The sequence below is a fragment of the Curcuma longa genome, chromosome 6 (assembly GCF_044706935.1).
Source record: "Curcuma longa cultivar G26 ecotype Majalengka, Jawa Barat chromosome 6, ITB_CL_G26_1.1, whole genome shotgun sequence".
NCBI classification, from domain to species: Eukaryota; Viridiplantae; Streptophyta; class Magnoliopsida; order Zingiberales; family Zingiberaceae; genus Curcuma; species Curcuma longa.
In genome coordinates this window covers 10,631,572-10,647,318 of record NC_133866.1, presented here as the reverse complement: position 1 = coordinate 10,647,318, position 15,747 = coordinate 10,631,572, and the positions used below count along the sequence as shown (strand labels likewise).

The following is a 15,747-nucleotide window of genomic DNA, read 5'->3' as shown; positions in this document are numbered from 1 at the left end:
TGATATTTCGCCGCTAATATTCGCTAAAAACCCTACCCGGCCCTTTCCCGCTAGCTCCTTCTCTTCCCCTTTCTCCTGCGGCTTTAGAAGGCGAGCGGCGGTAAGGTTGCGAAAGAGTTGGACGGCGGCATGGGACCTTCTCTTCCTCGTCGCTTCCCTCTCCTCTTCCTCTGCTCCTCCCTCGCCGCCGCACCGGCGCCCTCTGCTCCGGCTCCGACTCCGACTCCGACCAAAAAGCCCTAATCCTTTCCTCCCGGGTACGCAAAACCCTAACCTCCCCGATCCCATCCTTTCGGACTCTGGCTCTCAAAGTTCCTTTTTTATTCCCCTTGCGCCTCTGAGTGGTGGCTCGCAGATGGACGGCGGTGGCGCGGCGCGCATCACTCGCACCCCCGAGGACGTCTTCCGGGACTTCAGAGGCCGCCGTGCCGGCATGATAAAGGCTCTCACTACTGGTCTCTCGCCTTTCCTACTTTGTTTCTCGTTCTTCTTTCTGCTTGGTGGTTTTGATGCCCCCTTTTGGTTTGCAGAGGTCTATCTTCTGCAAAACAAAAATTTTTCAACTGCAGAAGATAAACCCCCTTTTGGTTTGCGCGTCGCGATTAATGTGGGCGCCGCTTCTCCCCGCTGCCTCTCCAGTCAAAACCCTCGTCGGAGTCCAACAGGCGTTGGCGAGATCAACCATCTCAATGACGAGCGACGCAGCTGCGGCAGCCAGTGGTGGAACCGAACAGGCGAGCATCCAGGTCGTCGTGATTGGGGATGCCGGCACCGGAAAGTCCACTCTCATCGAAGCCATCGCCACCGAGTCTTTCGTGGCAGAAATACCCCATTTACTGCCCCCCGTCCATCTCCCTTCCAACTCCTATCGCTATAGCGTTCCCATCACTGTCGTCGATACTTCATCCAGGTGTGTAAGCACAGCACAATTTTTTTTCTTCTTCCAGGTATATTCTCCTTGCGTTCGATGCATATCCGTTTCAGGCCCGAGCACAAGGAAAATCTGATCGCAGAATGCAAGGCCGCTGATATTATAATCTTGACGTATGCCTGCGATTGCCGTTCTACTTCCACCCTTGAGCGCCTGTGTACCTTTTGGATCCCTGAACTCCGCCGATTGGAGGTCCTTTCATGAAGCCTCCCTCCATCGTGGATTATTCTGGCAGTTAGCATATTTTAATTTCTTTTCATTCTACGTGTGGGTTGTGCAGGTGAAGGTGCCAATGCTTGTGGTCGGTTGCAAGCTGGACCTTCGGGATGATCAGCAGCATGTTCCTTTGGACCAGGTGATGGAGCCCATCATGCACCAGTTTCGGGAGATTCAGACATGCATAGAGTGTTCTGCCCTCAGACAGATTCAGGTGCGATTATGCTTGTAAAGTTGTTAATAGTGTTGTTCTTCGTGACAAATTCTCTTTGGTTATCTGCAAAGCTCATCTTCTTTTGTTTGGCCACATGTTTACATAATCGGTTCAAGCTATGGGGCACTGGGATATGTTAAATCAGTCTTCAACACATGTTTAATGCCAACTGCAGAAGATAAAATTTTTGTTTGCAGGTTCCATCATCCATAAGATTTGAAAGGGAAGATTGTGGTCTGAGTAGATGCCATTTCTCAGATAACAGTCCTGATTTAGATGTGAAGATAATGGCGGATACGAGATAATCAGTTCGTTCATCAAGTTTGCCTTCTCAAGGTGAATGCCAACCCTTTTTAGTAGAAAAGCATGTTTTAACTTTTAATAGAAAGGATTAAGCAAAAAAAGATAGATTCTGGCTGCACATTTATCATAGTATTGGCTCAAAATTTATGGAATGATAAGCTTGGGATTCCGACCGTAATATTCAGTTATTCATGGAAATGTTTATATTGCAAATTTACAAACTTTTGAGATTTTCATCCTCTGATCGTATTGCAGGTATTGTAGTTCATAATAGTAGTTGGGAAACACAACCTCCATGGTTATCGAAGCAATCAAGAAGCATTATCAAGCATCCAAACAGGCGGCTGCACTTGGGTGCTATCAAATGATGCATTCGAACTTTCATATAATTATCGGGGAGCTTGTTTACCATAGTTTTTAGAATAATGTTTGTATTGTGAAACTTTGTGTTAAACTTTGTATTTGTTGTGATGTGATAAACTTTGTGTTAAACTTTGTGATGTGATAAATTTATGTGATAAATTTTGTGTTAAACTTTGTGTTTGTTGGTGTGAATATGTTATTGAATGTTATTTTGTGATGTGTATGTATTAGGGTTTATTATGATATGAATGTATTACAGGATATAAGGGAAAAAAGAGATACGGGAGCTAACTGGTTAGCGACGAATTTGGGTAAATTCGTCGCTAACCTTCGGGATTTTCCGATGCCCTGTTATGAGGTGTTAGCGACGAAATTTTGACAATTCGTTGCTAAAGTTAGCGACGAATTTTTTGGATTAGCGACGAAATAATAATCGTCGCTAATGTTAGCGATGAATTTTTAAAATTTCGTCGCTAAAGTTAATTTGCGACAAGCTTATAGCGACAAAAATAGCGACGATATATTATCATCGCTAAGATATGTTAGCGACGAAATTATTAGGTTAGCGACGAAAATATTTCGTCGCTAAATACCTGAATTCTTGTAGTGCTCCATCACCCTTGGCATTGTTCGGAAGATACTAACCTCGAACACTAAGCTCACATGATCAATGAGCTCAAAATGACACACACATTCCACTTCTAACTCACTATCCTTTGCAAACTTCTTTCATCCTCATATAAACTTAGTTGAATTATAATCTTGAATATAATTTAACTTTCAAATATTATCATTCTCCACCAAAAACACTACACTTCATCATATTAAGAGATTTTTAATTGCAAATTTAATTGGAAGTAGTTGAACAATTTCATGAAGGTTAACTGTTAGTGTTAGTAGGAGAAACAAAGAATATTTAAGTTATTCACGAGTTGAAAATATCAATATCAACTCATTGGATAGAAGTTTTTGTGAACACTTGTGTGCCTCATCACTTCTATGAAGGCTGAGCTTGTTGATTTGAAATGTTTGGCCTAACTTAAAATTTTCTCTTTCTCTTTGGCTGCAACTCATGAATAACTTAAATGTTCTTTGTTTTCCTACTAACATCGGTTGTTTTTAATTAAATTTGTGATTAAAAATCTCTCTCAATGTGATGAAATGTAGTGTTACTAGGAGAATGACAATATTTGAAATTAAATTATGTTCTATATTATAATTTAGCTAGATTTATACGATGGAAGTAGTTTACAGAGGACAATATGAATTAGAAATGGATCATATGTGTCATTGAAATGTAAGTCATCCACTTCTAATTCAATGAGATTATTTTTGAAAGTTATAACGATTATCAATTAACTTCAATAAACTTCGATTATATTGACATTCTAATTTATATTGACATCCTCCACCATTTATAACAATTAACTTCAATAAATTATCAATTAAATTTATATAGCCAAAAATATTTAGTTGGTATTTTTTTTATCAACATTAAAGATGGATTATAAGAAAAAAAGAAGGTGTGTATAATAACTTAGAGTAATTATTAAGTGCATGATAATAAAAGTATAAAATGCTGATGAAGAGAAGAAAGATGGAAGGAAAAAAAATAAAGTTTAAAAAGAAATATTAAATATATTTTTGAACTTTTAAATAAATTTTTATAAAAAATATCAATTACTAATAAATAGTTTTAATTTATTAGACAAACCTAACTGTAAATAAAATTTTAATCAATAAAAAATAAAAAGTATTGATAAAGTTTGATTAGAAATATTATAAATTATCAATCAAATCTAACTTGGATAGTAAAAAATTAAAATTATAAATCAAATTTAATTTTGACTGATAAAAAATAAAAATCACTGGTCAAATCTAATTACGATCAGTCAAAAAATCAAAATTATTGACTAAAGCTAATAAAAAATAAAAATTATCAATCAAATTTAATTTTGACTATTAAATAATAAAAAACATAACAAAATTAAAAATTACTGAACAAATCTAATTTGACTATTAAAAATTAATATTATCAACTAAAATATAAATCTCAGTAATTTATTTTAACCAATAATTTTAAATATTTATTAGTCAAACTCATATGTTTCCAAAATAAATTAATGAAAGCATTTATACTTTAGACTTACAATTTCAATATTAATTGAAACACCACATCATACAAAAATTAGCAAGGTTAAGGAAAAGATACTAACTTTGAACTCTAAACTGATCACACTATCAATGAGCTCAGAATGACACACATAATCCACTTCTAACTCATTGCTCGTTGTAAACTCTTTTTATCCTCATGTAAACTTGACTAAATTATAATATTGAACATAGTTTAACTTTCAAATATTGTTATTCTCCATTAACAACATTGCATTTCATCACATTAATTAAGAGATTTTTAATTGCAAATTTAATGAGAAATTTTTAATTGCAAATTTAATTGGAAGCAGTTGAACAATTTCATGAAGGTTAACTATTAATAGGGAAAATAAAAAATATTTAAGTTATTCATAGGTTGAAGATATCAATAGCAACTTGGTGGATAGAATTTTTTGTGAACACTTGTATGCCTCATCATTGCTACGAAGGCTGGACTTGTTGGTTTGAAATACTTGGTTAAACTTAGAGCTTTCTTCTTTTTTTATTTTTCACTTCAACTCATGAATAACTTAAATGTTCTTTATTTTTCTATTAACAATTAACTTTATGAAAATGTTCAGTTGTTTTCAATTACATTTGCAATTAAAAATCTCCCTCAATATGAAGTGTAGCACTATTGCTAGTGGAGAATGACAATATTTGGAAGTTAAACTAGGTTCGATATTATAATTCAGTTAGATTTACACGATAGAAGGAGTTTACAAAGGACAAAGACTTAGAAGTGGATGATGTGTGTCATTTAAGCTCTTTGATAATGCGAGTCATTCACTTCTAATTCATTATAGTTTTTCAAATATCTGTATGGATTGAAATGCGTTAAGGGGGAACTAGAAAAATCAATAATATCCCTCAAATCCCTCTCATGCTTGAAAGAAAAAAAAAAGATAGATAAAATTCATAAAAACAAGTTTACTAGAGCTACTGAAATCCTATAAAATTCATAGAAAAAAATATGAGAAGAAATAAGCTATATATAGGACATAGAAAATATTATTGTCATATATTTTAATATATTATCTAACAAATGAAACTTAAATTTTTTTAATTTTTTAATACATTACAACAACTTAAAATGCTTTGATGGGAAATAATGATCAAGAATAGGCATTATATTGACTCAAATCTCACTAGGAAGGGATTTCAAATTCTCACCAAACTCTGCTGCATAAAGCTGTGTATTCAACATCAAGTTTCAAACAATGGAACTGAGTTCTCAGTCTGCTCCTATCCAACTTCCTTGCTTCTTGCCAAGTAAAGAATCTCTGCAACATAGATTTTTTGTTGCTCAAGATGAAAAATCCGATAAAATCTATATATATCTCCACAACAGTATGATATTATCCATTTTGTACTCAAACTTTTATGATTTTATTTTTGAACTTTACTAAAAATGTCTCATACTAATATAGATATCTTCCATCTTATAACCCCAGATATTTTTCATGTATTTCAATGTGAAACTTTGATTATATTTCAACATATGATTCTAAGGCTCCATTGTTGGAGGAAACAAAGAAAGTGAACTATTATTTTTCCTGTCAATCAGTATATATCTTCAAAGATTATTTCTGCTTTGCAGATTCATCCCTTCTTCCTCTACAAGTTCTCAGAGAATGGTCATCTCTGACAAAGCAAGCACGATTCTTCTCGCAGCCACTCACGTTAAAAATCATCACTTTGAAAGTCGCCTCGTGAGTGAAATGCAAATTTGTTATCTTCAACTCATGAACAAATTATAACGATGAGTAAAAACTTCTATTTGATGAGTTGACATTGATATCTTCAATTCATGGATAACTTAAATGTTCTTTATTTCTCCTACTAACCATTAACCTTCTTGAAAATCTTGAGTTAGAAATGGATGGTGTGTGTCATTGTGAGCTCATCTATAATGTGAGCTTAGTGTTCAAGGTTAGTATCTTCCGAGCAACGCTAAGGGTGAGAGTAACAAACTGAGTCTCAATATCTAGAGGTAAAAAGAGAAGGTAAAATATAATTAAACTTGTTAATTTTTATATGCTGTGGTGTTTCAATTAGTGTTGAAACGATAAGGCTAAAGTCTAAATGCTTTCATTACTTGTTAATTCCCTTCTAATTTTACAAGACATTGCTGTAACTCTAATCATGCCACTTTTCTGGTGGTTAAGTTGCTTAATTATAGTGTTTGTGTTTTTTTTATTATCATTTCTATGTCATCACTTTACTAAGCTCAAATCCTGAGGTGGCAGCGGGCCCTCTACTTTACAGAACACAAGTGGGGCCCACTCGACCACGTGGTATATATTGGATCAGTTAGTAACACGTGGGCCGGGCCCACCACTTCAGCAAATATTAAACCTTATGAAAAGAAAGAAAATAATTCTAATTTGTGGTGGAATTGCCAAAGTAAACAAGGTTACTAGAGCTACTGAAATCCTATAAAATTCATCAAAAAAAAAAAAAAGAAAGATTATTGTCATTTATTTTAATTATCCAACAAATGAAACTTACTACAATAACTCAAAATTTAAGAACATGTAGTATTTATTCTTTTAAATGTATTCAAATAAAAAAAGAAAGAAGAATAACCGAAATTTTCAAAAAATATTAGACTACTCTTGAAATTGTTTCATGAATATCAAATCATTAAACAAAACTCACTAGATTTAAATCTTTCTTGATTTATGTATCTCTATGCAACAACAGATACGGATAAATAAATAAATTATTAAACAAAACTCACTAGACTTACTCATCCTCTATCTCTATGCAACTACAGATATGGATAGATAAATAAATGAAGGAGGTTTTGCAAATACAAAACAACTTGGGCATATCGATCTAGCAAGACCAAACGAAATATAAACAAATCATGTAGAAAGACAATGAGCTTGGCAATAGACCTGCTCAAAAAACACTCACTCCTGGAGGGCTCAACGACCGGCTGTGGTGCACAACACGCATCGCAAATGGGGGGATCCACTCAATTTGGCATCTTCATTTTCACTGTCATTGTCGTCGCTATCGGATCTATTATTTGCGCTGATCATGGAGCCCGAGGCACCGGTGAGGCAAGAGATGTGGTAGCCGTGGCAACAAAAGAAAACCACAACAGATATGTTTTGAATGTAAAATGGATCAAAACATAAGCAACATCTCCCACCTCCCCTGGTTTTGGACTTGACTACCATATGCTTTACATCATTGGCTGCCCTATCAGCTTTCGGGCTTGCTGCATCATCCTCCCTCTTCCTGTGCGCTGCTTCTTCTTCGATACCTAAGTAAACTGCTCGCCGAGCTTCTTTATAGTACTTGATCAAAAGGTTGACGCAGTCGGTCTAAAAACAGTATCACAAGTGAAAAACACATAAGCAAGACTCTGAAGAAAAAAATTATAGAGGAAGACTGAGAAGGGCTTTAGAAGTAAGTCAACCTTGAGGATATCATTGCATCCATGTCTTAAAGAAGTTTCTGTTCGATAATCCGTTACAATTTTGACAAGACGATCCCTCAACCTAAAGGCAATGAGATGCGAAAATTAGTGACAGTATGCGCAAGAATAACGACAGAGACAAGCCAGGACAGTATGTTGCAATCATGTAATTGAAAGAGTTTCTAGCAGGCATTGGAGGAACAAATTATCATAGAAAAGGGAAAAAAGGTGTGGATAATAAAGCTGGCAGCTGATAATTTAAAGTATCATTTTCCTCACCTTGGGATCTCTAACCCATCTGGAACCTTTTTGACAATATACAAAGGATCGAGATTACCAACAGTGTGCTCCAATAGCATTCCTATCTGCTCATGATGATTAAAGAAATGGCCATTAATTAATGTCACCTTGATATACAGGAATGTCTGAGTAAATTACTATTCCTTTTACACACCATTTCAGGCTTTTGGAGACACTGTTTGATTAACTCTTGCCATAGATCGTCATCATGCTGCTCGGTCACAAATTCTACAGCCTGCATGTAATTGAATGGTCAACTTATCTACTATGGGTATTCAACAATATGCTGATGCAGGGATAGGAAGCAGGAGAATTTGAAAACTAAATGCAGATGAGGGTAAGAACAGCAGAAAGATTAGCTCTTAAGAACTAGATGCGGATACCTCTTCCATATCCTCCAACTTATTGATGATGACAGCAAGAGCTTGTTTTGCATTTCCCATCCTACCGAGGATAAATACTTGCTCTCTAACAAGTTCTTTTTTCATACAAATCTCATATGCCTGAGAAACGACAATCATTTATTGGCCAGAATAATCAACAAACAGTGCCGAGAAATAATGATAAACCTTTTCTAGTCTATAGTGCTGACTGCTGCGAAGAAATAGGAGTAACATCTTTGGTTCATATTCTGCATAAAGCTCAACCTAGTAACAAAAAAAGAAAAAACGTTACAGATGCACAGTACCCAATTAAAGTAGAAGCACAGAAGATGCTGCTTTACTAATTGTTGCTTGTTGGTCAATTGACCGCACCATTATCTTTTTGCTCAGTTTGTTGTGTAGCCAACTTAAAAGATAAAATGTTACTTGGCAACTGATTAATCAGATTCAGAAAAAAAAATTGCTTGAATGCTAGGCTGTAAATGAACCAAAGGTTCGTGAGCAAGCTTGGTGTTCAGCTTGATAAAAACCTCTTTATATTCGTTCAATATTACACAAGGTCAACTAAATAAAAAAGCTTAAACAACTCGTTAAACTAAATGAACAAATTTAAACACATGTGTTCAATTTGTTAATGTTCATGAATAGAAATTGTGGTCGAAGTGACTTATCCCAAGTGGTAAGCATAGAGACATGTGTTGCCTAAGGTTCTGAATTAGAGTCCTCTTAGCAACAAATAAAATCCCCCTTGGGGTCTGTTGACTGAGGTGCTGTCTCGGCAATGGAACCTCTTATCAACACAATGGAACCGTGCATCCAAAAAATCCCTTAGGGGGTTTTCTGACTATGGGATCGTTTCGGCGTAGTGGAACCTCTTATCAACACAATGGAACCGTGCATCCAAAAAATCCCTTAGGGGGTTTTCTGACTATGGGGTCGTTTCGGTGGTGGTGCCGGTCACAATAAAAAGTTTACCCGGACAATTTTTTTTTGCCCCCGGGGCATAGCTGAATTGATTACAATGGAGTAGAGTTGTAGAAGTGGGCAAGGGTTCGAATCTCGGCGAAGCCGAGATAATGCCTTCCTCCGTCGTGGTCAACTGCGGCTTCTCGATTTACCTCCTTACAGATAGTCGTGGGGCCGACCGTGTGAGGCCGCTGGGGTGCAGGAATGAATAGAAATTGTGAATTGTTCATGACCTATATTCATCAATAAAGCTCTTATTGATATGGTAAATAAACAAACAAGCTCTCAATCAAGCTCGCTAACCAACTAAACAAGCTTAAAATATAAAAGATCCAACAATCAACCAAACTTAAATTGAGAGCTTGATAAATGAACCAAGCTCCAACTAATCTTGAACCAAGATGAAGCTCGTAAAAAAAAAATCAAGTCAAACTTAAATAACCATTTCAACAGATTGATTCATTATAGACTCAACTTGGCTTGACTTGATTACCTCATCACAAGCTTGAAGAACATAAAGTTTGACTCGGTTCGGCTCATTTACAACTGTAATGAATCTTAAATAGAAAATCACCTGCAAGTCATGAAAATCTTTCCCAGCTTGTGGATCATTCTCAAACAGTGCATGCAGGTATAAATGCACTAGGTGTCTCTTATCACACTTTTTACTTGTTCCTAAAAGTTGTTCAACAATTTCTGATGGAGGAATTAAATCCCTATGTTGGATCAAGAGATTCACCGCTCTTTTACTGTCTAGTAGCATAAGTTCTGCAACCTGTATGATGCAACAAAAAATAGGACATCCAAAGGCATACAGTAAGTAAACATCCAGATAATAATAATAATGATGATGATGATTAGTAGTAGTAGTAATAATATTATTAATAGAACAACTAGATATTGAATAAGTATAACCTACCATGGAAGGACATTCACATTTTCTTCAACTGCCCAACATTTTGGACCTCAAAATAGTGGCTTGTACACTAAATTATAAAAATTTTACTTTTAACCTAAGGAGCACACAGGACACCGGCAAAACACACAAGAAGTTTTTCATTTTAACCACATCTATCAATGTTCTTATTGATTAATAGATCAAAAATATTTAGAACAGGTACATAATTTCATATTAATCGATTTCAACTGTTCCTTGATTTCTTTTCTTATTACTACAACTGCATTGCATATATTTATTTTTATTTATACTTAACATAATATATTTGGTTTCTTAAATTTCAGTTTACAGTTATACTAGTTACCGTTATCAATTAGCACAATATCATAGCTTATAGGTAAATAACATATACTAAGAAGGAAATTTAACTTGAATATGACTGATAATTTCATCTCACTTAATTGAGATAATGCCCTAAAAGCTAGCTATATGTAAACTAGAGTATAGTATAATCATTCTTTACACTTGCATATTTAATTTTATTTATACTTAACATAATATATTTGGTTTCTTGAATTTCACTTAACAATTATATGAGTTACCCTTATCATTTAGCACAATATGTTCATAGGTAAATAACATATACTAAGGAGACAACTTGAATATGCCTGATAATTTCATCTCACGTAATTGAGATAATGCCCTAAGATAATTTTTCATCTCACTTAAATATTGATGTAAACTTAAGAATATAGAATAATCATTCTTTACACTTCCTATCTCTAGCATTAGAAATTAAATTATCATATATGTTTTATTACATCAATACAGGTGCTAGATTCCTTTAATCTCTGGAACCCATCAGAATATCTAGGGAATCTATCATTATTTTTTTCCTAAATCAATAAAAATCACAAGCAAATATTTCCTCTTTTCTTTATGTTTTCTCCATTAATTATCTTATTAAATAAATATCATCTGTAGTTCATCTTCCAAGCATGAAACCAACTAAACTTAAAATTTTATTTCATCTCTTATTCTCCTCTCAATCACTTTTTTTTCAATGTTTCATGGTATGGCATCAATTTATACCCTCTATTGTTAGAAATTAGAACCACATTGACCTATATTTTCAGAAAAATATACTTAAAACACTTCTTTATTCATTCCTCAAACATCTTAATTCTGAACGATTTAATTAACCAAATATAGCTTGCCCTTCTGCATTCTTTCAAAGTCTTTCAACGGCAATATCATTCAGACATATTTGTATGTACCTTCATTTCTTAAGCTTCTTAATCTTATTATCTAATATAACAAATAAAGCTACAATTTCTGAATTTATCATAATTGTTTCTCCAAAATTAGATATTCTATTTAGTGCTCATTAGATCATGTTTCTTCATCATTTATCATCAACAAAAACCTTTCAATTTTCATATTTAAGTATCTAATATTTTGTTCTCTACATTTTATTTAACTCTAATAATATGACATATCTCTCCATTTTATCTAGATTAGCATAGCTCAACCAGTCACTTTTAACCATTATGTTGATTTTGCCCATTATATTCTCTTATCTACTAGTTTTCTCAGTGATTCTAGGAGGAAATTACTGATAAATGAACATTGTACAAGTCTATGTGAGCAGATATCAAACTGTGATCTAATCTAAGTAATCTGCATAATTGTAAAAACACTCCCAAAGAATAAAGTTGTAAACCATAAGTGATGATTACCAGAAGAACTGGAATTTGAACATACAAGTGAGAGGACATGCTTACTGTGTAGTACATTAGTTTCTCTTACCGAGGAGTAAGTTACCATACCTTGTCGTGTATAACGTCATGTAGACTATGTTTTTCAATAAAGTAAAAAATCTCAGGCTTCATTAGCTGTAATAATAAACAGAGAAAAGAGATTAAAAAGAACCCAAATTGAGCTTAGTGATCAATGTGACCAACTGTCCAGTTGGAATGCACATTACATGAATAATTAGTTACAAACGCTCATATTCTGTAGAATGGTCTACTTACATCTGCATATAATGCAAGGGCTTTTTCATATTGGGTGTTGATGATATACAATTCAGCTAATGCCTGCCACAAAGAAAATAGAATGTTAATTTGAAAATTAATAATAATTAATAAGAACAATACAGTAAGTTGTTAATTTACCTCCTTTAGAAAGTCAGTCGCAGATGAGGTATTAATTTGTGGTTCAATTGCAGATATAACAGGTGTCGAGGAATACAATGTACTTGGCCAGGATTTGACAGTTGTCAATAGAAGTTTGTGGAAAGACGGATTTGCAACCAATGAAACAAGCGCAACCTACATGGGCCAGAAATTTTATTGTAAAAAAGTAATTATTTGACAGACTAATCTCTTGAATGAATTTGCAAATAGCACAAAGATTTGTCAATATATTTGTGACAAGATTCATTCTGTAAAGCTTCAAGCCCGTAGCGCAGGCTGGCACATGTAAAAAGTTCAGCCAACATATTACTTACTATCTTCAGCAAGTTAAGAGAAATAAGTAACCCAAAGTCCCATAGCAAAAAGAGTTTATTGTTGAACATTTAGCAAGAGCTCCATGATACATTTCAGGTTCTATTTTTGGCAAAAATAAATGACCATGCCAATACAGGCTGAAAAACCCTTTTTGGGGGGACATAGATTGGACATACGTACCTCATAAGCAGTATCATTCAGTTGTGGATTTTCAATTGGTATGTAAGGAACTAGAACCGGAAGCTGACGAAGATGAGCAAAGTGGAAAACCCATCTGCTTGGAAAAACAATAGTGTTACTAAATTGCAAAATAGTTATGCTAGCACAAATGGAGGTTTAGTAAACCTTTCCCATGCTGAAGCAGAACCTCGAAGTATCTTAGGACATAAAGATGCAGCCTCTGCATACTTCCTTTCAACAATCAAATGGTCAAGGTACCTTGAACCCACCTGACTTGCAAGTTATATTCACAAGCTTCTTAATGAATAAGATTCAAATTTCCTCAATATGAGATGATATAAAAAATATGAGTTGAACAAAGAGATTAGCCAGAACATGAGAGAGATCTTAAAAGCTAGGATAACAAACATGACCTATAATGGAATATAATAGATGTGTTCAGGTCAAGAACAAAGAAAGAGTCTTGTCATGGAAGCCTAGTTAGAGAGAACTGCATCAAGTGTTTAACATCCCAATTGCACAATGCATATATGAAACACAATCAAGCATCAACAATGTAACCTTTAACTTTTCTTGCTTCCATTCATACATGTTACTGCCAGAATAATATTTCTACAATAAAAATTTAGAAATCTAGATAAATGGGCAAGATCTATGAATTTACCAGTAAATTGACAACCGATTCCACATCAATAAGAAATTTTTAATGGAACTGAAACGATCCTCTCAATTTGTAGTTCAGATGATGAACGTTTTTCTCAAAAATGTAAACATGGAAAGATTTCATACATGCTAGATGATTTCCATTCTGAGAAAAGCACATCAATAACTTGAAGACTGCACAAACTCAACTAGCACAAAAGCTATATGATAACTTGGAAGTTACTGCTATCAAACATGATCTTATCATGATTTTACCAAACAATAAATGTCATCTTGTTGAAAAATATAAAGAACCCTAGCTTCTTTTTTGAGTTAATTTTTCTTTTGTTCTCATAGATGAACTGTAATGACCAATGTACTTCACTAGTATGATATGATCAAGACAAAAAAATATAATTTTCTAAGGAGAATATCAAATATAATCTTCTAATTAGACAAAAAAAACAGTCCACAAATATCCACGAAGGGTATAATATCAAATCAATTTGCATGAATCAACCACCATGGAACCAATTTTTAGGTGTTCAATTAAAGAAAAAAAAATCAGAGCATAGAATACCTCATCAAGAAGCTCTGTTCGTCCTTGCCTTGCTTCAACTGCAGCTAATGCTTTCTCATGACAACCATGTTGAAGAAGCCAAGAAATATGATCTTCGGCATCTCTAGCATGCATAAATGCATACAAAGCAACGATTACTTACTATTTTGTCTACACATGAAAAATATGAAATCGTATATTGTGACACTGACTCCACTGATAATAACAAGGTTTGCAAACACACCGAACTCCAACCCATAAAGCATAACACCAAACTTTAAACCACTATTCAAACTCTGCCACTTTAACTTGTTACCACATCACAATTGGGAAGCTACCTTCATCAGAAATAAGCAATGGGTACAACGTAAAAGTTGGCACTACAGATCACATGCTGGGACAATCAGCATGAGATGGTTCGACTGGACAAGGATGTCGAGGATTCAAGCGAAAAGAATGCGACAACTTCAGTCAATTAATCAATTCCATATGCTATAAGGTTATGCTTTCAGCAATATGAGTAGCTTTGCCAGGCAATACTTCTTAACTGGCTTAGCAAACATAGCTACAGGCTCAACCAATGTATCAAAATTGAAAAAAGGTACAAAATAGAAGCAGAAGTCACCAATTCTATCAATTAGGCCCAAATTTTAACATTTTAAGAGATTCCTAACCTTTAAAACTTTGCCCACTAGCGAAGAACCAAGGATCAAGTCTCACAGGGTTTAATTATATGAAAATCCTCACCATTAGCTCTTGAACAGTTCAGAATCAATTTTCTAGAGAACAAGATTATATTGGAGGAAAAAAACCACAAACCTAGGCCTTGCAATTACAACATCCTTGGGAGAAATAAAATAAACTTGGACAAATTTAAGTAAATCCAAAAGTGCAACAATGCTTATTTGTCATGAATCAACAACCTTTAAAATTAAAAAATATTTTTGAGCAAAAGTGTTTAATGACTTTAAATGACATAAAATTTAGAAAATGATGAATAGATTTAAAAAAAGCCCCAGGAGGGTAATGGTCCCATTTAATATGAAATCAAGGCTTTTGATATTTTTTTTTTGTTAGTGATCAACTAAAATTATATACAATCGATTGATTAATATCTTTTCTTCTGCAGGATCCACCACCTTAGCGGTTCCACACGGTCGGCCTCACAATCATCTGTGAGAAGATAAATCGAAAAACTGCAGTTGGTCACAACGCAGGAGGGTATTACCTGACTTCACCAAGATTCGAACCCTTGACTAATATCACTTTTAATTAGACAATGATTAATGACTTAACTGTAGGGTTGAACAATCAATTCAAAATCGAAACTCAATAAATTAAAAATTTTCAAATAAATTAAATGAATCAAATTTTTTAACAAAAATCAAACAAATTAAATCAATAAAATATCAATTAATTTAATTTTTAATTAAATTAATCAAATATATTTCTATCATTTTTCAACCATTGTGATTTTGAAATCAATACCATACTAAATATCGTGGTATTAGTACTAAAATTTTGATCTAATTAAATTATAAATTTTGAAATTAAAATCATACTGAATTATTTAAAAATAATTTTTTAAAAAATTAAATTTTAAAAATAATTTAATTAAAATTTTAAATCCGATCATTAAATTATCGGAACTTTAATGCGTCCTTTTAATATATTTTAAAATATTTTTTTTTT

The 15,747-nt window shown here is 33.8% G+C and overlaps 2 protein-coding genes across 2 annotated transcripts; one reads left to right on the top strand and one right to left on the bottom strand.

Annotated features, from left to right (window-relative positions):
* The first annotated feature begins 355 nt into the window (after positions 1-355).
* Positions 356-1,666, top strand: LOC141830579 (mitochondrial Rho GTPase 1-like). Its single transcript, XM_074717983.1, has 5 exons — positions 356-442; positions 531-910; positions 985-1,123; positions 1,212-1,361; positions 1,559-1,666. Exons 1-5 carry the CDS (start codon positions 356-358, stop codon positions 1,664-1,666), a joined length of 864 nt encoding a protein of 287 aa, XP_074574084.1.
* A 5,285-nt stretch (positions 1,667-6,951) lies between these two features.
* Positions 6,952-14,190, bottom strand: LOC141830578 (vacuolar protein sorting-associated protein 41 homolog). The gene is made up of 13 exons (XM_074717982.1): positions 14,077-14,190; positions 13,020-13,123; positions 12,855-12,948; positions 12,339-12,494; positions 12,198-12,260; positions 11,991-12,056; positions 9,838-10,038; positions 8,484-8,561; positions 8,298-8,417; positions 8,069-8,149; positions 7,894-7,979; positions 7,615-7,696; positions 6,952-7,519 (listed from the first exon to the last, which is right to left on the bottom strand). Exons 1-13 carry the CDS (start codon positions 14,188-14,190, stop codon positions 7,115-7,117), a joined length of 1,650 nt encoding a protein of 549 aa, XP_074574083.1. The 3' UTR covers positions 6,952-7,114.
* Between the last annotated feature and the right edge of the window lie 1,557 nt (positions 14,191-15,747).

Excerpts from the sequence above, each read along its gene's own strand:
- LOC141830579 (XM_074717983.1), top strand. The coding sequence starts at position 356 with ATGGACGGCGGTGGCGCGGCGCGCATCACTCGCACCCCCGAGGACGTC. Across the intron at positions 443-530 it reads GCCGTGCCGGCATGATAAAG|AGGTCTATCTTCTGCAAAAC; the intron begins GCTCTCACTACT and ends TTTGGTTTGCAG. Across the intron at positions 911-984 it reads GTCGTCGATACTTCATCCAG|GCCCGAGCACAAGGAAAATC; the intron begins GTGTGTAAGCAC and ends TATCCGTTTCAG.
- LOC141830578 (XM_074717982.1), bottom strand. The coding sequence starts at position 14,190 with ATGCATGCTAGAGATGCCGAAGATCATATTTCTTGGCTTCTTCAACAT. Across the intron at positions 8,150-8,297 it reads AGTTGGAGGATATGGAAGAG|GCTGTAGAATTTGTGACCGA; the intron begins GTATCCGCATCT and ends AATTACATGCAG. Across the intron at positions 7,520-7,614 it reads GATGCAATGATATCCTCAAG|ACCGACTGCGTCAACCTTTT; the intron begins GTTGACTTACTT and ends TACTGTTTTTAG.